Here is a 22,547-nt window from a genome sequence, read left to right as displayed (position 1 = left end):
GCTCGAAATTCATATACACTCAAAATCTGAATTTAAGAGTACACTGTAAAAATGTCTATCCATTTTAAAAATCATGTTTCTATTTCGCTCCTCACGATCGATATTCCGTTACTAGGATTCTGTAATGGGTTTCCGTTGGGCTTTCTCCAGCTGCTTGTTATCTTTTACACTCGCACGAACTAAAACGGGTTATTTTCGTTTTATTTATTAGAATGCCGAGAGGAAATCACGTTGGTAATGGGAAAACCGCGTGATTTTTCATTGTTGCCGTGCCACAATGATACGATGATACGATAACGCAGGCGTCGCGTAATTAGCGTGCACAACAAAGAGGAGAAAAGAACAGATAAGGTTTGAGGGGATTTCCGAAGTGAAATCAGTTCCAGAATGTTATAAAATCCGTATACTTGCATCATTTCTACATTTACAGATGTAGACGCACGACCATGCGTTCATAAATATAGGAAATACAGTGTTGTAATGACGAAGGAAAACTATCTCTATAATCTATTATTATAATTCTAGGTTCTATAATGCGAGTATGAAATTTTATTTACGCACTCAAGTTCGTTCGAATATAAAACATTTTACGACTAGTCGAATAAATAAATAAATAAATAAATAATTGGCTAAACGAACCTTAACACGAAAAAGTTCGTTCGAATATAAAACATTTTACGATTATTCGAATAAATAAATAAATAAATAAATATATGTCTGCTCGATGGTTTTACGAATTAAATACTTAAAATATTCATGAAACTATGTAAATAAAGCGAACGAATCTAACCGAGGTGTCATTCGTATGCTTCAGGATATTTGTTTAACAGTTGACGCAATAGAAATCGTAATAAGCCTAGCGCATACAAATTGTTTAAGGTTCATCCACTGAGAACCGTGCCGTTCCACGGAATATTATGCTCCCCGCTGATTGGGGGTAAGCGTATTGTTACTCCACCATACGTGATCGGAAAATTAGTACTATTGTTTCAGATACTTTTAAATTGTACTGTGTTCTTTGTCCGTTTCATCTCTGTTGAGTAAAATGGCGGTCCGTCGAACAGTGCCCCATTTGTATTGTTTGTTAATGTTTCTGTCACTTTATTCGATGGCTTACAATGAAAATTCAAACATAGCAATTTCGTTTTACATATTAATAAAACAAAACGGTGTACATTTACTCGCACCATTCGTCTCGTACCGTTCGTTCTACCTAAATATGTATTAACACGCACGATGTAACTAAACATGTATAATACTGTATATAACATTTAATGAAATGGACAGTGTCAATAAACAGAAAAAATAGTGAACGCTTTTGAAATTCGTTCGCAGCGTGGACAGAGGTTTCATTGTAAAAATGTCGTCGCACAGTTTATATTCAATCTAATTAACTCTCATACGCTCCTCAGAAATAGTCACATAAAAGAGCCTAAGATAATATTTCATCTATTCCTGTTTTACACTTTAAAACAGCAAGTTATGCTTGATTTATAAGGTCAATATTTCTCTGTCTGGTTCAACACCGCGTCATTGACAATACTCTTGTGTTCTATAGAAAGACTTAATTAATTTGCACCAATTCTGCATGCGACAGTTCAATTGTCCTACAGCACGTGAAAAAAAGTAGATACATAGTTGAATTTTCACCCCGAGGAACGTATGAGAATGAAACATATTTCATTTCCAGGGAATCATACGCGAAAGTGTGTACTGTAAAAGAAAGTCGATTTCATCGGAGAACGCGAAAGGAAGTCGACGGAGTCTACCCTAGGACAAGTAGTTGTAGAAAAGTTGCTTGTGTGTGAACAAGTATAGAAAAAATTCAGGCCTAATTCTGCGTTTAGCCACCGTATTCGGCGGAAGAGAGTCTCCTAACTCTTAACGTTTCTAGGACCTTCAGATTGGACTTTTGTCTTCGTTCGCAGTGTGCCTCGCGTCCGTGGTCGTTAAACTAATTCACCGTATCAAGGGCTGAAGGGAAAAGGATCATTTGTGCGCGCTAGGCCTTAGATAAATCACAGTGGCCTCAGACTCAATCACAGTGGTCGAGGAGTTTCCGCTTGTTAATTGGTCTTCACGTCCTCGAAGTTTCTTTCTTCCCGTTCGCTGGAACCGGCAATTTTCGATTGCTCCGATCCAAGTTGGTTCTGCTCTTGAAACACTTCCGGCATGTAAGTCGCCAGAATGCTAATCTGAAGTCGGCTGAGTAAAACGCGTATATGAACGGGTTTATCGCCGAATTGATCCAGCCTGGAATCAACAAATCAACATTATACTCGCGTGGTATCTTCAAACGTTCTTCCCGAGCTTCGCTTGCGAAAGCGTACGTTGCAAAATAAACAAATGCTCGCGATCATTTATAATTCTAACCAGACTGCGGAGCTTGTGCATTTATAGCGCCTATCTTCTAATACTCGACAAAGAAAGCGATGGGTTAACCCATCGCACACTCCTCAGTATAGTATTCCTTCAATTTTGGATTTACACTTCGAACGAACAAATTCTGTTTCATTTTATTAGACTGCAGATTTTATACATATTATTTTTAGCTTGTTATAGTTATATTGAGGGATGAAAGAACTTTTTACTTGGCGTCTATCCCTTGCAATTGACGCAGAACATTTTTATTTTCCAGTCTATTTACCATTTTGTACTTGAAAGAAATATATGACTGTACAAAACATTGTTTAAAATTGTTCGTAAAAGGTACATACATAGTAGAAAAAGCCTGTCGGTGAAGCTTTTACGAGAGTGCAGCAGAAGCTTGCATAACAAAGGCCCTAACGAGGTAAAGAAGTTTTTTTTCTACGAATTTGTCCGTAAAAATTTATATTCACACAAACGTCCGCAATCTAAGTATACGTTAGGTAAGAATAAATTGAAAAGAGATAGAGTGGAAAAATAGAGTGATTAAAAATTGAAGCAACAAATTATTTAGACAATTTTTATTTACAATTAGCATAAAGATCCGCACTCTAATTATTGTACGAAAAAATGGAAATCAAAGAGGAAAATAGAGCTCGCAGAACTAAAAAATGTTGTGGAGAAATGTTGTGCTAGTGAGGCTATCGTTCGAGTGTCGCGCTCGCGGATTTCGGATATTTTTGATTTGCAAGCAAACATTTCCCCAGTCGGTTTTAGTGTTCCGGACAACATCGAACGCGTCGGAACGAAATGGTAAATACCTAGCCACGTTAACGCTGGCATAAGTACATCCGGCGGGTTCACGGGTATGAAAGGGGTGGCCAGATAGAGGATGAAAAACGGTAACCAACACGCCACGAATCCACCCACGACCACTGCTAAAGTGCCAGCTGTTTTTGTCTCTTTCACTGCTCTGTTAATGCAACTCTGCTGATGACTACGTACGATCCCAGACTTTTTGCTTGTGGCCGGGGGGTCGATTTCTTCGGATGTCCTCTCGCAGCTCACGGTATTCGCCATGCATTCGGTTCTTCGTATTCTGATGCTCTTCGCTCGTTCGATCTGTCAACATCGACGTGTCTGACGGATTATTATTAGTATCACTGCCGGTGGTCCAGATAATATTCTGTTGGCAAGAAAGTAATTTTAAGGTGAAATAGAACCCAATTCTTCTATTCAATCAATGAACTTTAATACATATATTTTATATAGTAGCTTCACAATTCCGCGCTAAAATAAAACGTCTGGTCCCAATCGGTAAAAAACTGATCCAAGTGCGATTTCAGGTTATCATTTCACCTTAAAATACCGAAATTACTTTCTTGCCAGCCGAATAGTTAACCCTTTGCACTCCGAATTATTTTTCAATTTTGTTCCCAGCAAATCTTTACTACATACTTTAAGTGTTTCATTTGAAATTTACTTCAAAGGACAGTGTTGTATACCCAATAACTCATGTAACGCATCACGATAACCAAGCCGTAGAAAAACGTCAGCCAAAACATCCGAGTCATTAGGATCAAACAACCCTTAGACCTTTCCTCTTCCACGTTATTCTTTCCACAACACACCTTTCCATTCTAGGGTAACTGCACCAGTGAATGAACATTTAAGAAATTGATCAGGAAGATATTTTATTTAAAAAAAATATGTGAATTAAAGGAATCTCATATATGCCAAATGGCTCCCTATACTTCATTTGTCAAAAATAAATGAACACAAATAAAATGAAATTATTATTATTTTTCTTTATTAAACGTTAAATAAAAAATATAAAAAATACCAGTCAATGAACACTACATTCTAGTACCAATATATTCTTACTATATTCTTTCTATTGTACCAATAGGAATACAGCTACGAAAAAGAGTCATATATTCCATTGGCCCAAGAGTCATTATCGCTACTATGCCGTGCGGCTTAAAATTTGTTGAAATATACAAAAGCGTTCATTTACTGGTTCCCGTTTATTCACTGGTGCAGTTACCCTACAATGATTTTTATAGATATGAAATTGATATAATACCTCATACAATACTTAAATGTTTAATAATTGATTAGATACCAACAGATTAGATATATAATAATCTAGAAAATATTTTTAATAATGGTACAGCAATTTTTAGTTGCGACTCTCTCTCTCTCTCTCTCTCTCTCTCTGGGTCACCATTCGAGCGATAAGGGTTAAAAGCGTTGTCTTTCACAGTTCATACTTTATTTCAACTAATAGGCGTTGATTTGCAATATTTCGGACGCTTCATCACATTAAGACTAAACCTACCACGAGGGGTAAAATGGGAGGACCCATTTTAGAGTTTTTTTGACAATTATTGAAATTGAAAAGGTGTTTTCATGGGAATTTATTGAATATATTTTTGACTCCAGTATGTATAATATTATTAAATAAATTTAACCTTGTTACTTTTGTAATGTACTATACATATCAGTCACTTTTGATGGTCTGTAGATGTTGTATCGCGCGCGCGCGCGTGCGAATTACAAACGTTAGAATTAAGGAAAGCCACAGGATACATTTCGCAGTCAAATACACGGGATCATGAACCCATGAAATTTATTTCGTTATTAACCTCGCTTCGAATTCAGAGACCTTATCAGATAAATAAGAATTCTGCGAAATCTATTTTATCTACGTTGTACGTTTAACCATACACTGACTGGAGGCTACACAATGAAATAAAGTTAATACGCTTTTGATAACTTATGAAATAATTGGTATTTACAGAATTCATTAATGGTAATAACTAGACTGCGGATCTTTATGCAAAATAAAAATGTTCTTCATTGATTGTGGGAAGCAGGAATAAAATAAAAATTGATTCCATCCCTCAATGACTTGATTGCATTAAAAACAACATTGGAATGTTCTTCAAGTTTTCTATTCCTTTACTGTTTTATATTTCACTCAGCCAATTTCTTCATAAATGCATAAAAATCCGCAGTCTAGTAATAACTGAAAAATCAGGTTTTTTGACTTGTGCCACTTTTGTCGCAGGGGTGCGATGTATTGCGATAACACACGTTGAACCTGTTCCAACATTGTCTGACAAAATTCGACGGCGATCTACCTCGGCGCGTCTTAAAGGGTGTCTCTATTTCCACCCTCCTGAACTGTTCTCGCGGAATATGTGAGAGGTTGCCGTATACTGTATACAAAACGGAAATTGTCTACACTGTCGATGAAAATTGAACGATCGTGTATTAAATCTCCGGAGGAAAATCGTTGACATTTGACCTACTGTAAAGAAGAATTTGGACGACGATCTAGTTCGTCTGAAAAGACTTTCCACAGTTGTCTTTTCAAATACGTTCTTGAGCATAATAAAATACATGGCACCGCTTAAGATGTCCCTTTTTAAGATGTTCCTTTCCACTGATGCGTATCATTCTTTACTGAAAACTTGTTTCAATGTGTTTTAACGAATTAGAGGTTCGCGTTAAAAAATTTCGGGCAGAGTTTCGGATCTGTTGCGTTCGTATAATTGATAGAGGTTTTATCTTACATCATTATGAAACGCAGGGAATCCGGCACTATTAAGGTCGGTGACACAGTTTCCTTTTTTACTGTTTTAGAGCTAATTGGGGATCTGCGGCCGACGTAAATGGTACAGCTCTTAGAGTTTCGACTGTTCGCGGATGACGAGGACGCGCGAAACCAGTTTTTATCCGAGAAATAGAATGCAAATTTTCGACACTTCTTCACGGTGCACTGAATAAAACATTGCAAGAAGGTGATTTATGTTTCCATACCTCGTGCAAAGGCAAGAAACGAAATGAAGAGGTTATGATCTTCCTGTTGCTTCTGCCTCATGGGGAAAAAAGCTGCACCTCTGGTTTCATTGAATCTATTTTTGCGTTAACGTGGGTTCAGAAGAGTATAGAATCTTATCGAATGAGACGCAAAACAGCCGACGCGACGATGCGAGAGGCATAATTAATATTTTATGGGTGTCCAGTGAATTTTATTTGTTACGCTATTTCGCGAGCGCTTCCCCGTGGGAAATTCGTAACAGCTCGCCACTTTAATGAAACGAGAAGCATTTGAAGAGGCAGGAAGAAACTGCTTCTTGAAATTAAGCCACGTCAATGTTTAATTGAAACTGTTTCATATTTTCTCCTAGCTCGTATATGCCATTTCTTATTGTTAGACTGTAAAGTACAGTAGGAAGGCAGATGAACGATCAGTTTCGCATTGCATAATACGATTTTATTGAACGGTGCTGCATTAGATTTGTAAATATTCGTCTGAATAGATTCAAATTGTCAATCGATTTCTCATTTACGCGTGCTTGTTCGACTTCCCGGAGAAACTGTAATCCACGTCTGATTCACTCTTCAAGCGCAGTTAATAAGTTGGTTAGGAATCATTTTATTAGCGTCGCAAACTTTCATATTTTACTTTTACTCTTCTGCATTAGAAGGCAAAGAAAAGAAACGGAAATGAAATCATATTATTTTGATATCACATTCTTAGAAAATTTTTTTCTCGAGTCACTCCTCGAAACACTTTTATAACAAAAGCGATATTTAAAATTGCTCACTCCTCCAGACTTTTATATAACTAGACAGCGGATCTTTATGCAAAATGAACATTTTCAATCTAAATTGCAAGAAACTGGAGAGAAATCGAAAATTTACTTTCTTAATATACATTTAACAGATCGATAATAGTATAACAATATTTCTTAATTCTTTCAATATTTCTACTCTGCTTTAAATTACATCTATTCATTTATGTCATACCTGTAAATGCGTAAAATCCGCTGTCTATTCATAACAAAAGCTATACATATTTCAATTTGGTCACTCCTCGAGACTTTTATCACTAGACAGCGAATCTTTACGGAAATTGAACAATTTCAACTTAAATTGCAACAAACTGGAGTGAAATAGAAATTCATTTTCTTTTTTAATACATTTAATAGGTCAATAATAATATAACAATATTTTTAAATTCTTCCAATATTTCCACTGCTTTAAATTACATTTTCTCATAAATACGTAAAATTCGCTGTCTATTCATAAAAAAGCTATATTCAGAATTGGTCACTCCTCAAGATTTTTATAACAAAAGCTATATTTAACCCTCATCCGTCCCTCGTGTCAATTTGACACAGTTTTCGCGAATTAAGGTGTACTGTTCTGTTATTTGTCGGTAAAGTCCGAAACTTTATGACTTTTATTTTTTTAATGCGAAACACATATGGTTAGCATTGTTCATGGAAAATAATGATGTCAAAACTGCAAGTCGAATTTGTTACGAAAGAGTCCCTGTGTGTCAATATGACACATGTACTCTTACGTACTGTCGCGGAGTTTTTTAATGACAAATTTATACGGTATTCAAAAATTGAAGGAAAATTGATTTTTTCTAAATTAGAAGAAAACGTATTACTCATTGTATAGTATGGAAATTGACACGGGACGCGATCGAAACTGCCACACAGAAGTAAAGCAGGGTCAACGCGTAGTGCTACAATTAGTTGAAGGTTTGGGTGGAGGCAATGTTACGTGTGACAATATTTTACTTCACACGAATTAGCAACTATATTACAAAAACAAAAGATGACGCTTGTAGGGACCATACGAAAAAATAGAAAAGAAATTTCACAAATTTTACTCGATATGAAGAAGAAGCAACTTCATCATTCGGAATTTGTTTTTGATCACGTACTAAAAGGTACAATGGCGTCTTATGTGACAAAAAGAAGACGATTTATTATTCTACTTAGTACATACCATACGTCAAAGCAAATAAGTAGTGAAGTAGATAAAAAACCTGGAATAATAAAATATTATAACGCTACAAAAGGAGTCGTCGCGTCGATGTCCTCGATGATATGGAGATGGTGGGCACATACAGATGTAAGCGCAAAACAAATAGATGGCCAATGGCAATTTTTGCTAATATGTTAGATATATCAGCATGCAATGCTTTTATAATATTTACTTCACTCAAATGCAACGTGGAATGAAAATAAAAGATATCGTCGACGCCTTTTTTTGATTGAAATTGGACATTCTTTGGTGCATTCCTGTATTACGTTACGCACACATCTACCGCGAAGATCTAATGCGACTGCACTTGTTGCACACATACAGGGTATACCACCAGTGATTGTACCGTCTTGTAGTAATTATATAATGCATACTCCTCCAACAAAAAAACGAGCCCGATGTCACATGTGTAAGAAAAAACCGAATGCTAATATACATAGTGCCCGATATGATTTGTGTAAACAAGCAGTATGTCCCACACATCGCTTTATATTATGCGAAAATTGTGCAGAAACTAAGATGCAGATGTTAACGCATCCATTGGAATACAAAAACATCGGAAAATAACTTTTTATCTTGTTATTTCGGCGATATTTTACCACTGTGTCAATTTGACGCCGAGGGACAGATTCAGTTCGCGAAATGAGGAACGGATGAGGATTAAAATTGTCAAAAGAAAAATTACAAAGAGGACTGAATTTTGTATATCCAAGATGGCCCCTCGCCAAAATTCGAACTAAACGTATGTGGCCAGTTTGAGCTGTGTATTCGGAGCCATCCGGTTGACAAGGATCCTTACCAGAATTTTTTTGCGTGGCTGTATGTTCTCGTTGCCGGTGGCCTCCAGGTTCCGATGGCGGCTCGCGATCAAGCAGGATATTCTCCCGTAAACGTAAAGCATGACCAGCATCGGTAGAAAAAACGATCCCATCGCAGAGAATATCACGTACGAGGAGTCCATATTGTACGAACATTTTTTAGTGTCGCGATTTGTTGCACGTGGAAAGCATCCCAACAGAGGAGGGCTGGTTATGGCGCCGGCTAGGACCCAGACTGCTACAATCATCAGACCAGCCAGTCTTTTACTTCGACGTCGTCGGCTATATGTTAGTGGTTGAGTTATGGCTAGATACCTTGAACGGAAATTGACCTCGTTTAGCTGTGTATGGAAGAGGCAAATCGCCAAGGATCATTAAGGGGGGTCAACTCATGCAAACCACTGAAAAATGTAAAACTGATACAACAAGTTTCAATACGGGACTGGAACTACGGTAATGCCTCGATGTATGCGTAAGACACTGTACGATATTTGTGAAAAGTTTATCCGACGTGTATCCCCTCGGAAGCCCGGAAGCTCGATCTTCGAGAAGTCGGCGCGGCGAGGCAATACTGATTCAATCACAAAACATTTTTCGTTTTGATTATTTTTTTATGGAACTTTGCTAACATTTTTCTGGTGTTTTTCTGATTAAAATGAGAGCGAATCTAAGGGCGACACCATTCGCTGGAATGGGACTTGCAATAAATTTGGATAGAATGATCGACGTGTTAAATTCCTAACACTAATAATATAATTAATTCATATTGAATTGTAAATAATTAAAACATGATAATAAAATTTCTATGATTATATAGATTATTCAGAAATTAATAGAAATATTAAGTTACAAAATATTGTTCTTTGATGTGAACTTGGACGATGCAGATGGTGCACATATTTATTTTCACACCAGCTCGAGCGAAGTTAAACTATTCAATACCTGTGTTCTTGAACAATTACAGAACCATCAATCTTCGCAGCTGTTTACCGAGCCGATCCGCAGCTGCAGGTTCCTCGCGAAACTTTCTATGTCCAGTGATCTATGCGAACGAACAATTTTAATCAATCGAACACTCCCGAACTGGATCTTCCTAAACTGTTCATGTCTTGGTATATCGATTTTATATCTCCCTTTTTACTTTGTACTTTTTACTGTATAGCCTGGCGAACACATTTGCCAGAAATATTATGAGCTCTCGCTGCAGCGACTAAATTCAGGTTAACGCTCAAAGATCATCGTTTGAAATTGTTTCATGCAAGAGAAACTCGTCGACGAGATGCTCCAGGAATGTTTCCAAACGCGAAAGATACGCGACGGAAACAAAAGATGTACACAGAAAGGAGGAGACTTCTTTGAAGAGGAAATCTCGACAGCCTCCAGGGAAAACGGGAACATTTTTATGTGATTAGATCAGTGAACCTTTCCGCGCAGACCACGCATACATACTACCTACACCCCATGAGATCTAGATATAAGTTTGCAATACAGAAACTGCAAATCTTTGAACGAAATAAAAATATTTTGCATCGCCAGATAGCAGTTTGATAAATATTTGCTTCGTTTTTTAAAAATTTCAATAAATGGAAATAATGTAATACATACAATATGTAATGATTTAGGTTTGAAATACGGAAACCGGAACTTTCTGTAGAAAATATTTTGTATCGCTCACGCGAGAGACAACAGCGTGATAAAAATTTACTTTCTCTCTGAAAAATTTTAATAAATTGGGATGATGGGAGATACATATTTTGAAATCTAGAAACTGTAGATCTGTACGTGAAATCAAAAATATTTTGTCAGTTACCGGCATCAGTCACGACACGCTCGTAAAGGCCTAGTTATTATCACCATTAGTCGATGCAGAGCAGACTATTATAATTTTAATGCATCACTTGCTCGCATAGGAATTGTTAATCAGCCAATATGCATAATAATGCAATTTATAATTTTCATCACATCGTTTGGTAATGTCGTCTAATGCAAAGTGATTCGTAGTTTTGATCACAGGAGACAAATTTCAAACTGTATTCTACAGTAACTAACCCTGATTATTATTTTGAAAACACGCGAACTAAATATGCACAGTGTTTCTTTCGCGTATAATCCCCGCAAATTTTGACTGTCCGAAAAAAACTACAAAAATTTACTAAAACACTCTCAAAAATTGTAATATTCGAACGAGCCTGAACAGGCTTCATAATTGCAGTTACACGAGGTAAAACTGCAACGAAAATCGATAAAGAGAATTTTTTCCTTTTTAAATACCTTTACTTTATACCGTGCAAAAAATTCTTTAAAAATTCACTAAAATATTTTCAGGTATGTATACACATAGGTATGTGGACGGAGTTAAAGAAGTTCCATGATTATAATTACTCCGGGAAAATGGCGGTGAAAATCGGTATACATAGAGGAACTGTTGTGTTTTTAACACATTATACAGGGTGGTCATTTTATCTGAAGACATTGAAATATCTGGAGAACTATGCATCGGATAAAAACAAGTGGGTAATGAAAGTTGTTCGTCGCGAAGGGGGACATCCAATGATACCAAACTCGACCTCCCACCGCCACCCCCTGGAGGTGGGGGTGGGTGATGATAAAAAACTTAAATGGGAACCCTAATTTTTCATTGCAGATTTGAATTCTCCAGAAAAAAATACACAAATTTGACCTAGAAGTTTTTGAATTTTGGTTCACAGATGACGCTGTAATGGACAAAAATCAAAATGGGTAAAAAATCGTTGAAAATTGGGGATATCTCGAGAAATACACATCAGATCAGAAAAATAAAAGTAGACGTATTTGATATTTTTTAAAACGCTATTCAATAACACCAACGACGTCCATGTCGTTGTTCCTGGGTAACGCTAAAAGTAGTTTTTGATTTATTGATAAACAAACCAAAATGAATTTTTCCAACTGCTTTCGATTGCAGCGACAGCTGTGAAAGAAATTACACTAATAATATCAACTCAATGGAGAACCAAGATTTGCTATAAAAAAGGGTTTCCCATTGAAGATTTTGAAATAATTCCCTCTCCCACCCCCTCAGGAGGTGGGGCTGGGGGGTCAATTATGGTGTTATTGAATAGCATTTTTAAAAATATCAAATACGTCTACTTTTATTTTCTCGAAATATCCCCAATTTTCAATGATTTTTTATCCATTTTGATTTGTCCATTACAGCGCCAACTGTGAACCAAAATGCAAAAACTCCTAGGTCAAAGTGTATTTTTTTCTGGAGAATCCAAATCTGCAATAAAAAATGGGGGTTCCCGTTTAAATTGTTTATTTTCCCCCACCCCCACCCCCAGGGGGTTTTGTTTGATCCGATGCATAGTTCTCGAGATATTTCAATGTCTTCAAATAAAATGACCACCCTGTATAGATTTATTGCATTTTATAGATTATTTTATAGATTTTATAGATTTATTGCAGTTTATTGCATAAAACAAGATTGTATTTAATTTCACAGATTTCAAATTCGTCTAGAAAAATTGCAAATTGCATGAACATCCGCAGTGTAGTTACGATACAGACGAATAGAAAATAAGGGGTCGTTTAAGCCTAATTTTCGGCGCTGCATTGGTGCGGGATCGATGGGATACACTCGGACAGAACACAAGTCAGGGACGTGATTGGGGTGTTAATCCGCGGTAAACAGTTTTCCTTGACTGTCCTGCAAAATCTCGGAGAAACTTTGGTCGATCCTCTATCGTTGATGTTCTCGCCAAGTAAACTGGAAGCTAGCACTTGATCGATTCGACTTGGGGAAAACGTTTCCTCGTTGATACAGGGATTGGGGCGGGTGATGTTGGTGAGACGGTTTGTTCGATGTACATAAGAAAAACCAGTCTCGTAATTTAGTCCCTTCTACGTGCCGCGATTCCGAAACACTGTGGACAACTTACCTGTCTATGGATATGGCGCATAAAGATAGTATACTGGCAGTACAGAGGAGGACGTCGAGGGAAACCCAAGAATCGCAGAGCAGTTCGCCCAGCTCCCAAGTACCACCTGTGAGCTTTGTCAAATTCGTTATATTAGTCACAGCAGCTGGCTCAGGTTCTATTAGGTGCACTAATTAATCCGTAGCTTTTTCAATTGATTAATTGTCGCTTGCTTCTAAACTTTTTTTTTTCTTGTAAACCAGGCATATTGATTGTTTTATTCAAGCCACGAGATGAAATAAATTACGAGACTCTTTAAATTTATGTCTTTTAGCGTGAATAAGGTACGCACAATGGTGACCGTTCAGTTGACTTTTCCCAAATGGGTCATTCCATGCCGAATCGATCACTTTTTGCAGGCACCATCACCGATTTTGTTCTAAATGAAATATGTAGTAGTCCATGTGAAATTAGGGAGGGTTTAAGTCATCATTTTGCCGGTTTCGAATTTTTTAGAAATGGCAGACCTTCAAAGTTTTCAATTTTTGCCCATTTCGACGAAAACGGGCCTCGCTTACGAATTTTTATCTCGGGAACTGTTTGTCCGATTGAGCAAAATTTTTTTTTGTTTTATTCGGAAAGTAAATAATATTTTCAATCTCGAAAATCAACTTTATAATGTCGAAAAATTTAAACAAATTTTTCTTTTGCGTTTTTTTCGGTGATGGGGCTCAGTGATTTAAATTTTGAAAAAAATATGGTTATATTCCTTGAAGTTTCCCCTTTAAAATGAGCCCTTGGAAAAGATGGTATCATTAAAATTGGCGTCACAATGAGCTGGTAAAGGACGCCGTGTACCCCCGTTTCAGATAGAGGCGGGTCGAGCGCACCGCTATTATGGTCCGTTAACTATATCGCTGGTCTCGAGAACATACCAGCAGACTGTATACGATTAAATAACTCTATTTGTACCTGGAGAACAATATTAGTAACCACTCTTGGACAACAACACCTTTTTAATCATGACTGCTTTTATAGATATTAGTTTTTATAGGAACCATGTGTCCTACAAAAATGGTGTCGTTGCTCAATGGAAATCGCGAGAAGGTGGTGGTTTTCTTTCATCAGGGAGGGATAAGGAGGGTTTATATGGTAAGAAGTATGGTTAGGATCATTGTGTAGGGTGGACGTAAGGATTATGGAAAAAATATAAAACTTAAGCCCCCCCTAATTTCACATGGCCTACAACATATTTCATTTAGAACAAAATCGGCGATGGTGCCTGCAAAAAGTGATCGATTCGGCATGGAATGACCCCAATGTTCCATTTTGTGGGATTTAGAGATATGTAATGGTAATTCTCTTTCAGAATCAATGATGTTTGCGTGGTTCTTCTTTGTGAAACATTGAACGACTGAAATTGTACTATTATATCACAGCTCCACTATAAACAGACCAAAGAAAGATATTTTTCCGCAGATTTTATCGCCGCGCCCGCTCTGATCGACGTTCTTATGGCTTCTATCGCAGCTCCGACATGAACGCGCTATGCATTACTCGTCACACCTAGACTCTTCAGATTATCACCAGTATTGTTCTCTTCAACGTCATTCGTCGATACCTTCTTCAAGACAGAAAAAAAATATAAGAGACAGGATGAATAAAACCTTGATTTACGATAGTTTCCGAAATGGAATTCTGTAAAATGGCCTAAACGTACAGAAAATTATTCAGATTACTTCCAAGACGTAAATGAATGAAGAAAGGGCCACGAATTAATTTGTACACCTAGTTGTTTGAGTTCCTCTTAGATATAGCGTAATCAACAACAATCAATAGGCTTCTAAATATACTAAATATAATCGTCTTTTGAAATTCTTCTAATGTTTTTACTGTTTTAAATTGTATCTACTAATTTTGTGTCATAAACGCATGAAATTCGCTGTCTAGCTATGAACTACACAAATAAGAAAAGATTACGAACAATTTCAATTAAATTTGCATCGAATTGGGTCGATGAAACGATATTTCCTAGATGAATGGCACTGCCCAAACGCAACAATAGGTGCACTCTCAAAGAATGTCGTTAGACGTACATACGTTAGGTCGCAGAAAATTAAATGTCTCAGGGCCATGCTTAATTGATGGAGCGAGGAACCGTTTTTCACAGGAACTCCGTCGAAACTTGGAAACATTGATTACTTGATTTCCAATGAATCGCAAATCTAGAGCAGAAGTTTCAACGAGGCTGTATATCATATTTATGCGAACCTGAAACATCCGGCATCGAGATTAACTCCGCAACGGCTGCTCATCCTTTTGCAACCTTTTCCAATTTTTTTTATCTTTGTGCATCGGTTGCCATTTAATTTGAAAAATAATGGAAGTCTGTAGAACTCGTAACATTTCACATATTTGGCACACTCAGTATGTGCCAGCTTGAAAATCCATTTTTAACACTGAACTTTTTAAACGTTTTATATTTGTCATTTTACATTTATAGAAATATGATGAAGTTGCTTGCGTTAAATTGATTCGACAAATTTCTTTATTCAAGAACGTAATAAAAATTGCACGAAATCTAAATAAATCCAGTTTTGTCTTTTTTGTAAGCTAAAAGGTTTAGTGTTATTTATAGAAAATTCATTGGAAAGCTTCAGAGGATTGAACGCGTTAGAGGATTCCCGAATTGATCAAGCTAAATAGGTTCTTTTTATTATTGCTCGAGAGGAATCTCTTTTCATTTTTCCTCGAGTGGCGGTATTGCTCGAGTCGTAATACTTTTCATCTTCACGGACAGTCTGTAATACGTAGCGCAGAAAAAGACGGGGGAGAAAATAAGAATCGCCATTGTACCTGTTTCCTCGTTTTGCAGCTCGACGAGCCGTGCACGCTTGTGTAGATACATGCGTCGAGATGGATCGCGTTCCATGTGACCGTCGCATTGTACGTCTTTAATGCTTGATTCCATTACGTACGAGGCTTTAGGTCGTTTCAAGTCGGACGATGACGATAGAACGTCGAATCTCTGCGACGCGACGCGACCGAGAGCCAGAAAATTTGATGAAAGTTCTGACCAACTTCTCCTATCAATTCTTGAACGCGTTTGCCTAATCGGTTCTCTCGTTTGAAAGCGGGCAATCGAAAATGTACCGCGATCCGCCGATTTTCTGAACTTTGACCGAGAGCTGCTCGTCCTGCAATTATCTCGACGTTAATTATTGCTCATCCTGCTGCAAGAAACTGTCGACGGCTAACCTCCACTGATATTCTTGTTTCAACCATGGCGGAATGATAAACTAATAAAAATAATAGCTAAGATGCTTCTGCCATTTTTCAAGTATGTTCAGAGACGTGGAGTTCTAATTGCTTTTATTATTGCATGGACCACCCTGTGTATGTTTAATTTCCTGGCGTCGACGATGAAAATATTAACTGCGATATTTATACTATTTCGAAATTATTTCAGAGACCATGTATCTGTCTGCAGATACTGCTTTTTATAAGAGTAGTGTAAAATTTATAAGATCGGTATAAGAGAAAGATGAATATTATTTTTCAGATTTGTAATGTTAGAGAAATGAGGATTCGCAGTCTAGTTACACAGATGCACAAGTGCTGTGAATATATATGTATATATATATATATATATATATATATATATATATATCTTCTTCAGTTTATCTTATAATATTCAACTTTGTAGGCGTTTTGCATATAATCAGTATCAGATATTCATTTGTATTTAATAGTGTTCAGCGAGCACTGGTAGAGCTGAATGCGCGGTAATGTATTCCGTTTCAGTCGAGCTTCGTTAATTATTCCGGAAGTTTTTACTTTATTTGGCAGAAGGAGACGCGAATAAATTATTTCTGTGTCTGGAGGGCACTTTTGTTACGGGCTCGTAACGATTGTTACTTTCATTCGGCATCTCTTCTTTCTTCGATAACGCTTTCCTTCGACTATCGCATTCATTCCGTCTTTAACCTGCAAAAAAACTGGATCTACTTTATTAAAAAGATTTCGTCCGATATCGCATAATTTCGTGCCGGATTCGAATTTCACCGATGAGAAAGGTTGCCAGTTGTCTGCAAGTTAAGTTGCACAATGAACTAACAAATTTTTGCATCAGAAATGTATTCGCCATTTATCAAGTAGAAAAGCTTCAAATTAATTTTTGCATCTAACACAATAGTGAAAAGTTTTTTAATTTTTGTTAGTCACATTTATCGCTATTTTGATATACAATTAGATAGACAGAAACGTATTTGAAAGCACGTAATTTCAGTATAATAAATGAATTTGAAGTTACCAATTCAAATTAATTTAGTAGGAGTATATGTACCTCCAACAAAAAACATTTTAAAAATATTTTTGAATGATCACAACTTTCAAGAAATCAGTATATTATATTTGTCGAAATGAATTCTGCAGCTATTTATTTGCTAAATAAATTTGCCAACGTTATATACGATAATATGTATAATAATACTGTTACTTCCATCAGAAACTGCTTGAGAAGCGATCTTCTCGGAGAGTCTCGCATCATTTCTGCGGTAATAAAATATTCAGACATATAATCACCATAAGTAAGAAAACCAATCCCGACGAGAGTAGCAGACATTTAAGAATTGTCTCCGTAGGACTTAGATGATTGGACTGCGTCGTATCGAAGAGCATTCATTATGCCCGAACTCGGTTTTAATCTATATGCAAAATTGCTCCTCGCCGCGCCGTTCAAGAAGAACGAACGATCAATGTTGGTAATTGTCTCTAATGCAGCCGAGGCGAATGATAAACGCACTCGGTGAACAAACGAGAAATTTACAAGTCCATTCCGAATGGTTACGTTAAACCGTTAAACCCGCGCCGATATAATCCAAGAAACCCGAGTACATCGAATATACCGCCAAATCATCCAAAAAAGAAGGCAAACAATTTATTTTTTCCAAATTGCATAGAAAAGTTCAAATTTTACACTCAGTTTCGCAGGGATAGCATAGTTTAAAAAGAATTAATTTCAAGCAAACCATTCGACCTAGTAAGCTAAACATTTCCAGACGTATTTAAACATATTTGAACTAATAGTATAAATTTTTATAATAGATTTCATTCGAATTTGCAGGAGTTAGAAACTGTTATAACGATTAGTTAGAAACTAATTGTAAGTAAAACAATCTCTCAAGAAGAACGCCAAAGAATTTTCAAATTTTATATTCAGCTTCATGAGAGGGTACCATAGTGTAAAAAGAATTAATTTCAAGCAAACCATTCGACCTAGTAAGATAAACATTTCCAGATGTATTTAAACTTATGCAAACTAATAGTACAAATTTTTATGATAGATTCCGTTAAAAATTGCAGGAGTTATTAATACACGAACAGAAACTAAATCGAACGTTGTTTTAAGAAGAACACGAAAGAATTTCAGAACAAAAGACAATCGGAGTAATTATGCGTCGCACACCTTCCGCATTTTATTTTCTGTATGCAAATACGAGCATGAATATTCGAGTTCAGCAAGCGACTGTGCGACGAAATATTTGAGTTTTAAGAGACAGCGGGTCAGGTCACACTGTCAAACTTCGATTGTTGCCCAGCTGCGGCTCATGACCGCAGACATTCTGGTTTTATAGCGTGGCATATTGCCTTAATGTTTTTCAGCATGCGGTAACGGTAACGTACTCCGAAATCTGGGAACGTTCGTTTGCATAGGAAAGCTTTTTGCAGTAGCGCCCGAAGAACGCGGCGTTTTCCAGCGAGCGTGGAGCGAACAAGAAATTCTCACGCTATCATCGACTTGTACTACTTACGCTCGAAAGGGGACACGCAACAAGCGTTTCAATTTTCAATCCTTTCTACCCATCCTTCCGAACGTTTCTGCGCGAGCATCCGCAGAATTGAATTCTGGACAGAAAATATTTACACTGATAATTTGAACATTTTCTTGACTTTAAGCACGGAAATTGATCTGTAATTAAATTGTACTATCTGTGAACTGTTCGGTTCAATCTTCGTTACTAGACTGCAAATTTTATGCACTGACGACAAAAAATGAGGAGAAAAAGAACAGAAAAAAGATTAGAAGAATATAAAAGAACTTTGAAACAGTTTGTTGCAATTCAGGTAAGAAATTTTTATTTTGCATAAAGATCCGCAGTCTACTGAAATAATATAATATACAAGGTAATACACAAGGTCTGTCCGGAAAGTAATGCGACCACGTTTTAAAAAAAAAATCTACTTAACATATGGATACAAACCTTTAAATTTCTTCAAAGTAGGATCCTTGGGCGTCGACACATTTTTTCCAGCGCGATTTCCATGCTTCGTATGCTCCCTGGAAGGCGTTTTTTGGAACCTCTCCTAGTACCCTCGTCACAGCCTCTTTGACGCGTTCCACGCTTTCAAAATGGCATCCTTTTAGCACATTTTTAATTTTTCAAAACAAGAAGAAGTCGGCGGGAGACAAGTCAGGGGTTGTAGAAGTATTGTACGGGGGTTGAAGAAGTATTGTGATCCAACTAAGAAGTACCGTTTACTGTTTTCCGCGTAATCTACGGAAAAGTTTTGGTTGGAAGTGCTCGACGAGGCTGCGGCGAGGGTACTACGAGAGGCTCCCGATAACGCCTTCCAGGGAGCATACGAAGCATGGAAATCGCGCTAGAAAAAATGTGTCGACGCCCAAGGATCCTACTTTGAAGAATTTTAAAGGTTTGTACTCATATATTCAATAGATTTTTAAAAAAATGTGGTCGCATTACTTTCCGGACAGACCCTGCATGTTCTCGATTAAATATGTTTTTCAATAATTGAGAAAAATGATTTTTATTCAGGTAGAATTAGACATTTTCCCACCGTTCCCAGCGTCACACAGTGGGTCAGAAACCGATCTTTTTGGACAAAAATCTGTCGACAACTCAGTTTTTCGTCGATTCAATTGGAATTTTTTTTAAAATGTTCGTGAAGGACTATACTTTGATGACGTGCTGCGCGAAAATCGTTAACTGTCACAAGAAATCAAGAATCCTTATCTACAAAACTCAATAACTCCGATACTTCATCTGCCCGTACTATAAATTTGCATGAGTTGCCGACACTTCTTAACCCTAAACCCTAAAACGCAAAATTTTAAATTGTAAATCTGGCCCTGAGAATTACCAATTAAATAGAATTACATTCGGCACTTGTGAGACTTACCATTAATTTATTGATCCAACAGCAGCGTTTTCGCTTCTTGAGAAAGAACTTCCTTGTGCTTGCCATCCTTTATTCTTAGAGAGCTTATAAGTGGATCGGATGATAATAACATATGCCGTATAATATCTATACTTGTCTTTTTGCGGCAACACATTCGGGAGTTTTCAGCTCGTGATTTGAATCCACAATTGGCAGTTCAAATGTAGCAAGTATTTCACTTCCATGTTGCAGTACCGTATGAACTGATGGAGGTAGTTTATACCATGGATAAATTTTAATGCACAATTTAGCCGTCTCCGAACAATATTCTTTGAATTTGAATCAGTTTTCTTGTCACATGTAATGCCTGCAGAATGTTATGCAATCTTATGATAATAACCGCGTTTAATTCAGTCACTGCAGCAACTGATTTGGCTTTTCTAAAGAAAGTTCGGGCCACGTTCCCAGTATTTGATGCACCAGCTCCCTGTTTGACAACATCAACTGTGATCGATAGCTCTTTCAAAGAATTATGCGCTTTTTTCTTCCTTGCCGCCTTTAATTCTTCTTCCTCTACGGTTCTCGCAAATCCTTTTTCGAAATCTAAGTTGTATTTCGCGCAGCACGCCATCAAAGTATAGTCCTTCACGAACATTCAAAAAAAAATTCCAATTGAATCGATGAAAAACTGAGTTGTCGGCAGATTTTTGTCCAAAAAGATCGGTTTCTGGGCCACTGTGCGTCAGTTAGAGAGAAGTAGCAATTAGAGAGTAGACGATTCTTTGCGTAAGGTGTTGCGCGCGGTGCAGGGGCGCGACGTAAGAAGTAGCTTATTAGCGAAGATGATACGAGTTTCCAAGTTTCTGGTGTCACAGGCTCCGGTTCCTCCTCGTGCACGCATACGTTACAACGTTCGCGGGCGCCTATCACCTTCGAGTATACCGCTTATATTGTACTATACCTGCAGTAATACCGCCGGTGGCATAACGGCCAAGCCAACCAATAAATCCGCAGCGGCCAGGCTGGACACGAAACAATTAGTAACGGACCTTAGGCGCCTAGTTGTTATCACGGCGGCAATTACCAGGGTGTTGCCCACCTACGGCACAACAGAAAACACGCGTGACAGTGACCCGAGAATTAATCGTGACCGGGATAGGTTAAGATTAATCTCCTCGGCTCTATCGCTGTAATCTTCCAGCCATAAAATGCGACCCATGTCCGGACCCGGCGCGGCTGAATCTACATGGAAAAGTAAGTCGCAAAATTAGACCTCGTTCCCGAGCAAATCGAATTCGAAAATTCGTCGAGCACGCCCCCTGCTGAATACGAATAGTTTGGCTATCGTTCTACTTGCAGTGACCTGTCCAGTGATTGGACACCTCCCAGCCAATGTACAGGGTGTAAAAATATTGTATACAGTCTGTGCTCGTTACAAGGACAACAAGTGCAAACAGAATAAAACCCATAAAATATTAGGAAATTGTTGGGAAAAGAATTTAAGTTAAAATTAACACTAGCCACTAAACGAAACAACACATTGCAAAAGTCTTGCAGGTTCGGTCTCGCAATCTCGAGTTCGAGCAAGACTATGCAGAAACAAACATATAATTCGTTTTCGTTGTCGAAGACGTTGCGTTTAAAGAAACATGGAATAAGGAACTGTCAGACGCAGAAGCTCGGGGAGGAAAGAAGCACAGCGTCGAAATGACCGGGAGACGAGGAGAGCACTGGAAAATCCGCACGATGCCGAAATACCGGATAGCCGAAATTCAAGTGGTAGAATTAAAAGAATTCGTAGAAGGGAAAGAAATTAAAAATTTTCGGGAGCTTCGTAAAATACGGAATGTTGTAAAAATTCTTGATTCGTGATCAAAACGGAAAGTGCAACGGCGACTGTCCGCGTGTTGGGACGGTTTCGTAGGTTAGCAAAATTTTTCGGACACCGCGGGCTAAACGTCTGTATTCCAATTTAATTCCCAGGCGCGTGGAAGGAGAACAAGACGCGGGGAAACGGGTTTTGGCTAAATGAAATTCCTTCAAGAATATTTCCCGGTGTTCCATAATATGGCTTCAGCAATCCCGTCTTGCTTGCGGATAAAAAACACTGTCGGAAATAATATCGGACCGGTGCGGTGCTGTTCGAAGGAAATACGTCGGAGCGAAATCTTAAAGGAACCACTGAGATATAATCGTTTTAATAAATACTGGCTTCCCTTTCGGAGCGTCGAAACATCGATTTTAATATTTCTTTTACGTGCGCTAAAGGTGTGCACTATGTACATACTGTGAACACGAACAAACACGCCCACAAAATTACAAGACTCGAAAGACGTCGGAATGAAAAATTTTGCCGGAATGATGTGAAACGCATCAAAATTCAAAATTTTGCGGCAATAATGTGGAAGACATCAAAATTCAAAATCTT

General features: G+C 37.6%; 1 protein-coding gene across 3 annotated transcripts in view; it reads right to left on the bottom strand.

The window, feature by feature from the left end:
* Nucleotides 1-388: 388 nt before the first annotated feature.
* LOC143208530 (putative G-protein coupled receptor No18) overlaps nucleotides 389-22,547 on the bottom strand; it is a 96,803-nt gene continuing 74,644 nt past the window's right edge. For all 3 annotated transcript variants that reach the window (XM_076422979.1, XM_076422980.1, XM_076422981.1), the window contains exons 3-7: nucleotides 21,081-21,218; nucleotides 12,962-13,074; nucleotides 9,023-9,356; nucleotides 3,189-3,489; nucleotides 389-2,253 (exon numbers count right to left, since the gene is read on the bottom strand). In XM_076422979.1, the coding sequence (XP_076279094.1) occupies nucleotides 2,078-2,253; nucleotides 3,189-3,489; nucleotides 9,023-9,356; nucleotides 12,962-13,074; nucleotides 21,081-21,218 (1,062 nt within the window). In that variant the 3' untranslated portion in view covers nucleotides 389-2,077. The remainder of the gene's footprint in view (nucleotides 2,254-3,188; nucleotides 3,490-9,022; nucleotides 9,357-12,961; nucleotides 13,075-21,080; nucleotides 21,219-22,547) is intronic.

Source organism: Lasioglossum baleicum, chromosome 5 (assembly GCF_051020765.1).
Source record: "Lasioglossum baleicum chromosome 5, iyLasBale1, whole genome shotgun sequence".
NCBI classification, from domain to species: domain Eukaryota; kingdom Metazoa; phylum Arthropoda; class Insecta; order Hymenoptera; family Halictidae; genus Lasioglossum; species Lasioglossum baleicum.
This window is presented reverse-complemented; position numbering and strand designations above follow the sequence as displayed.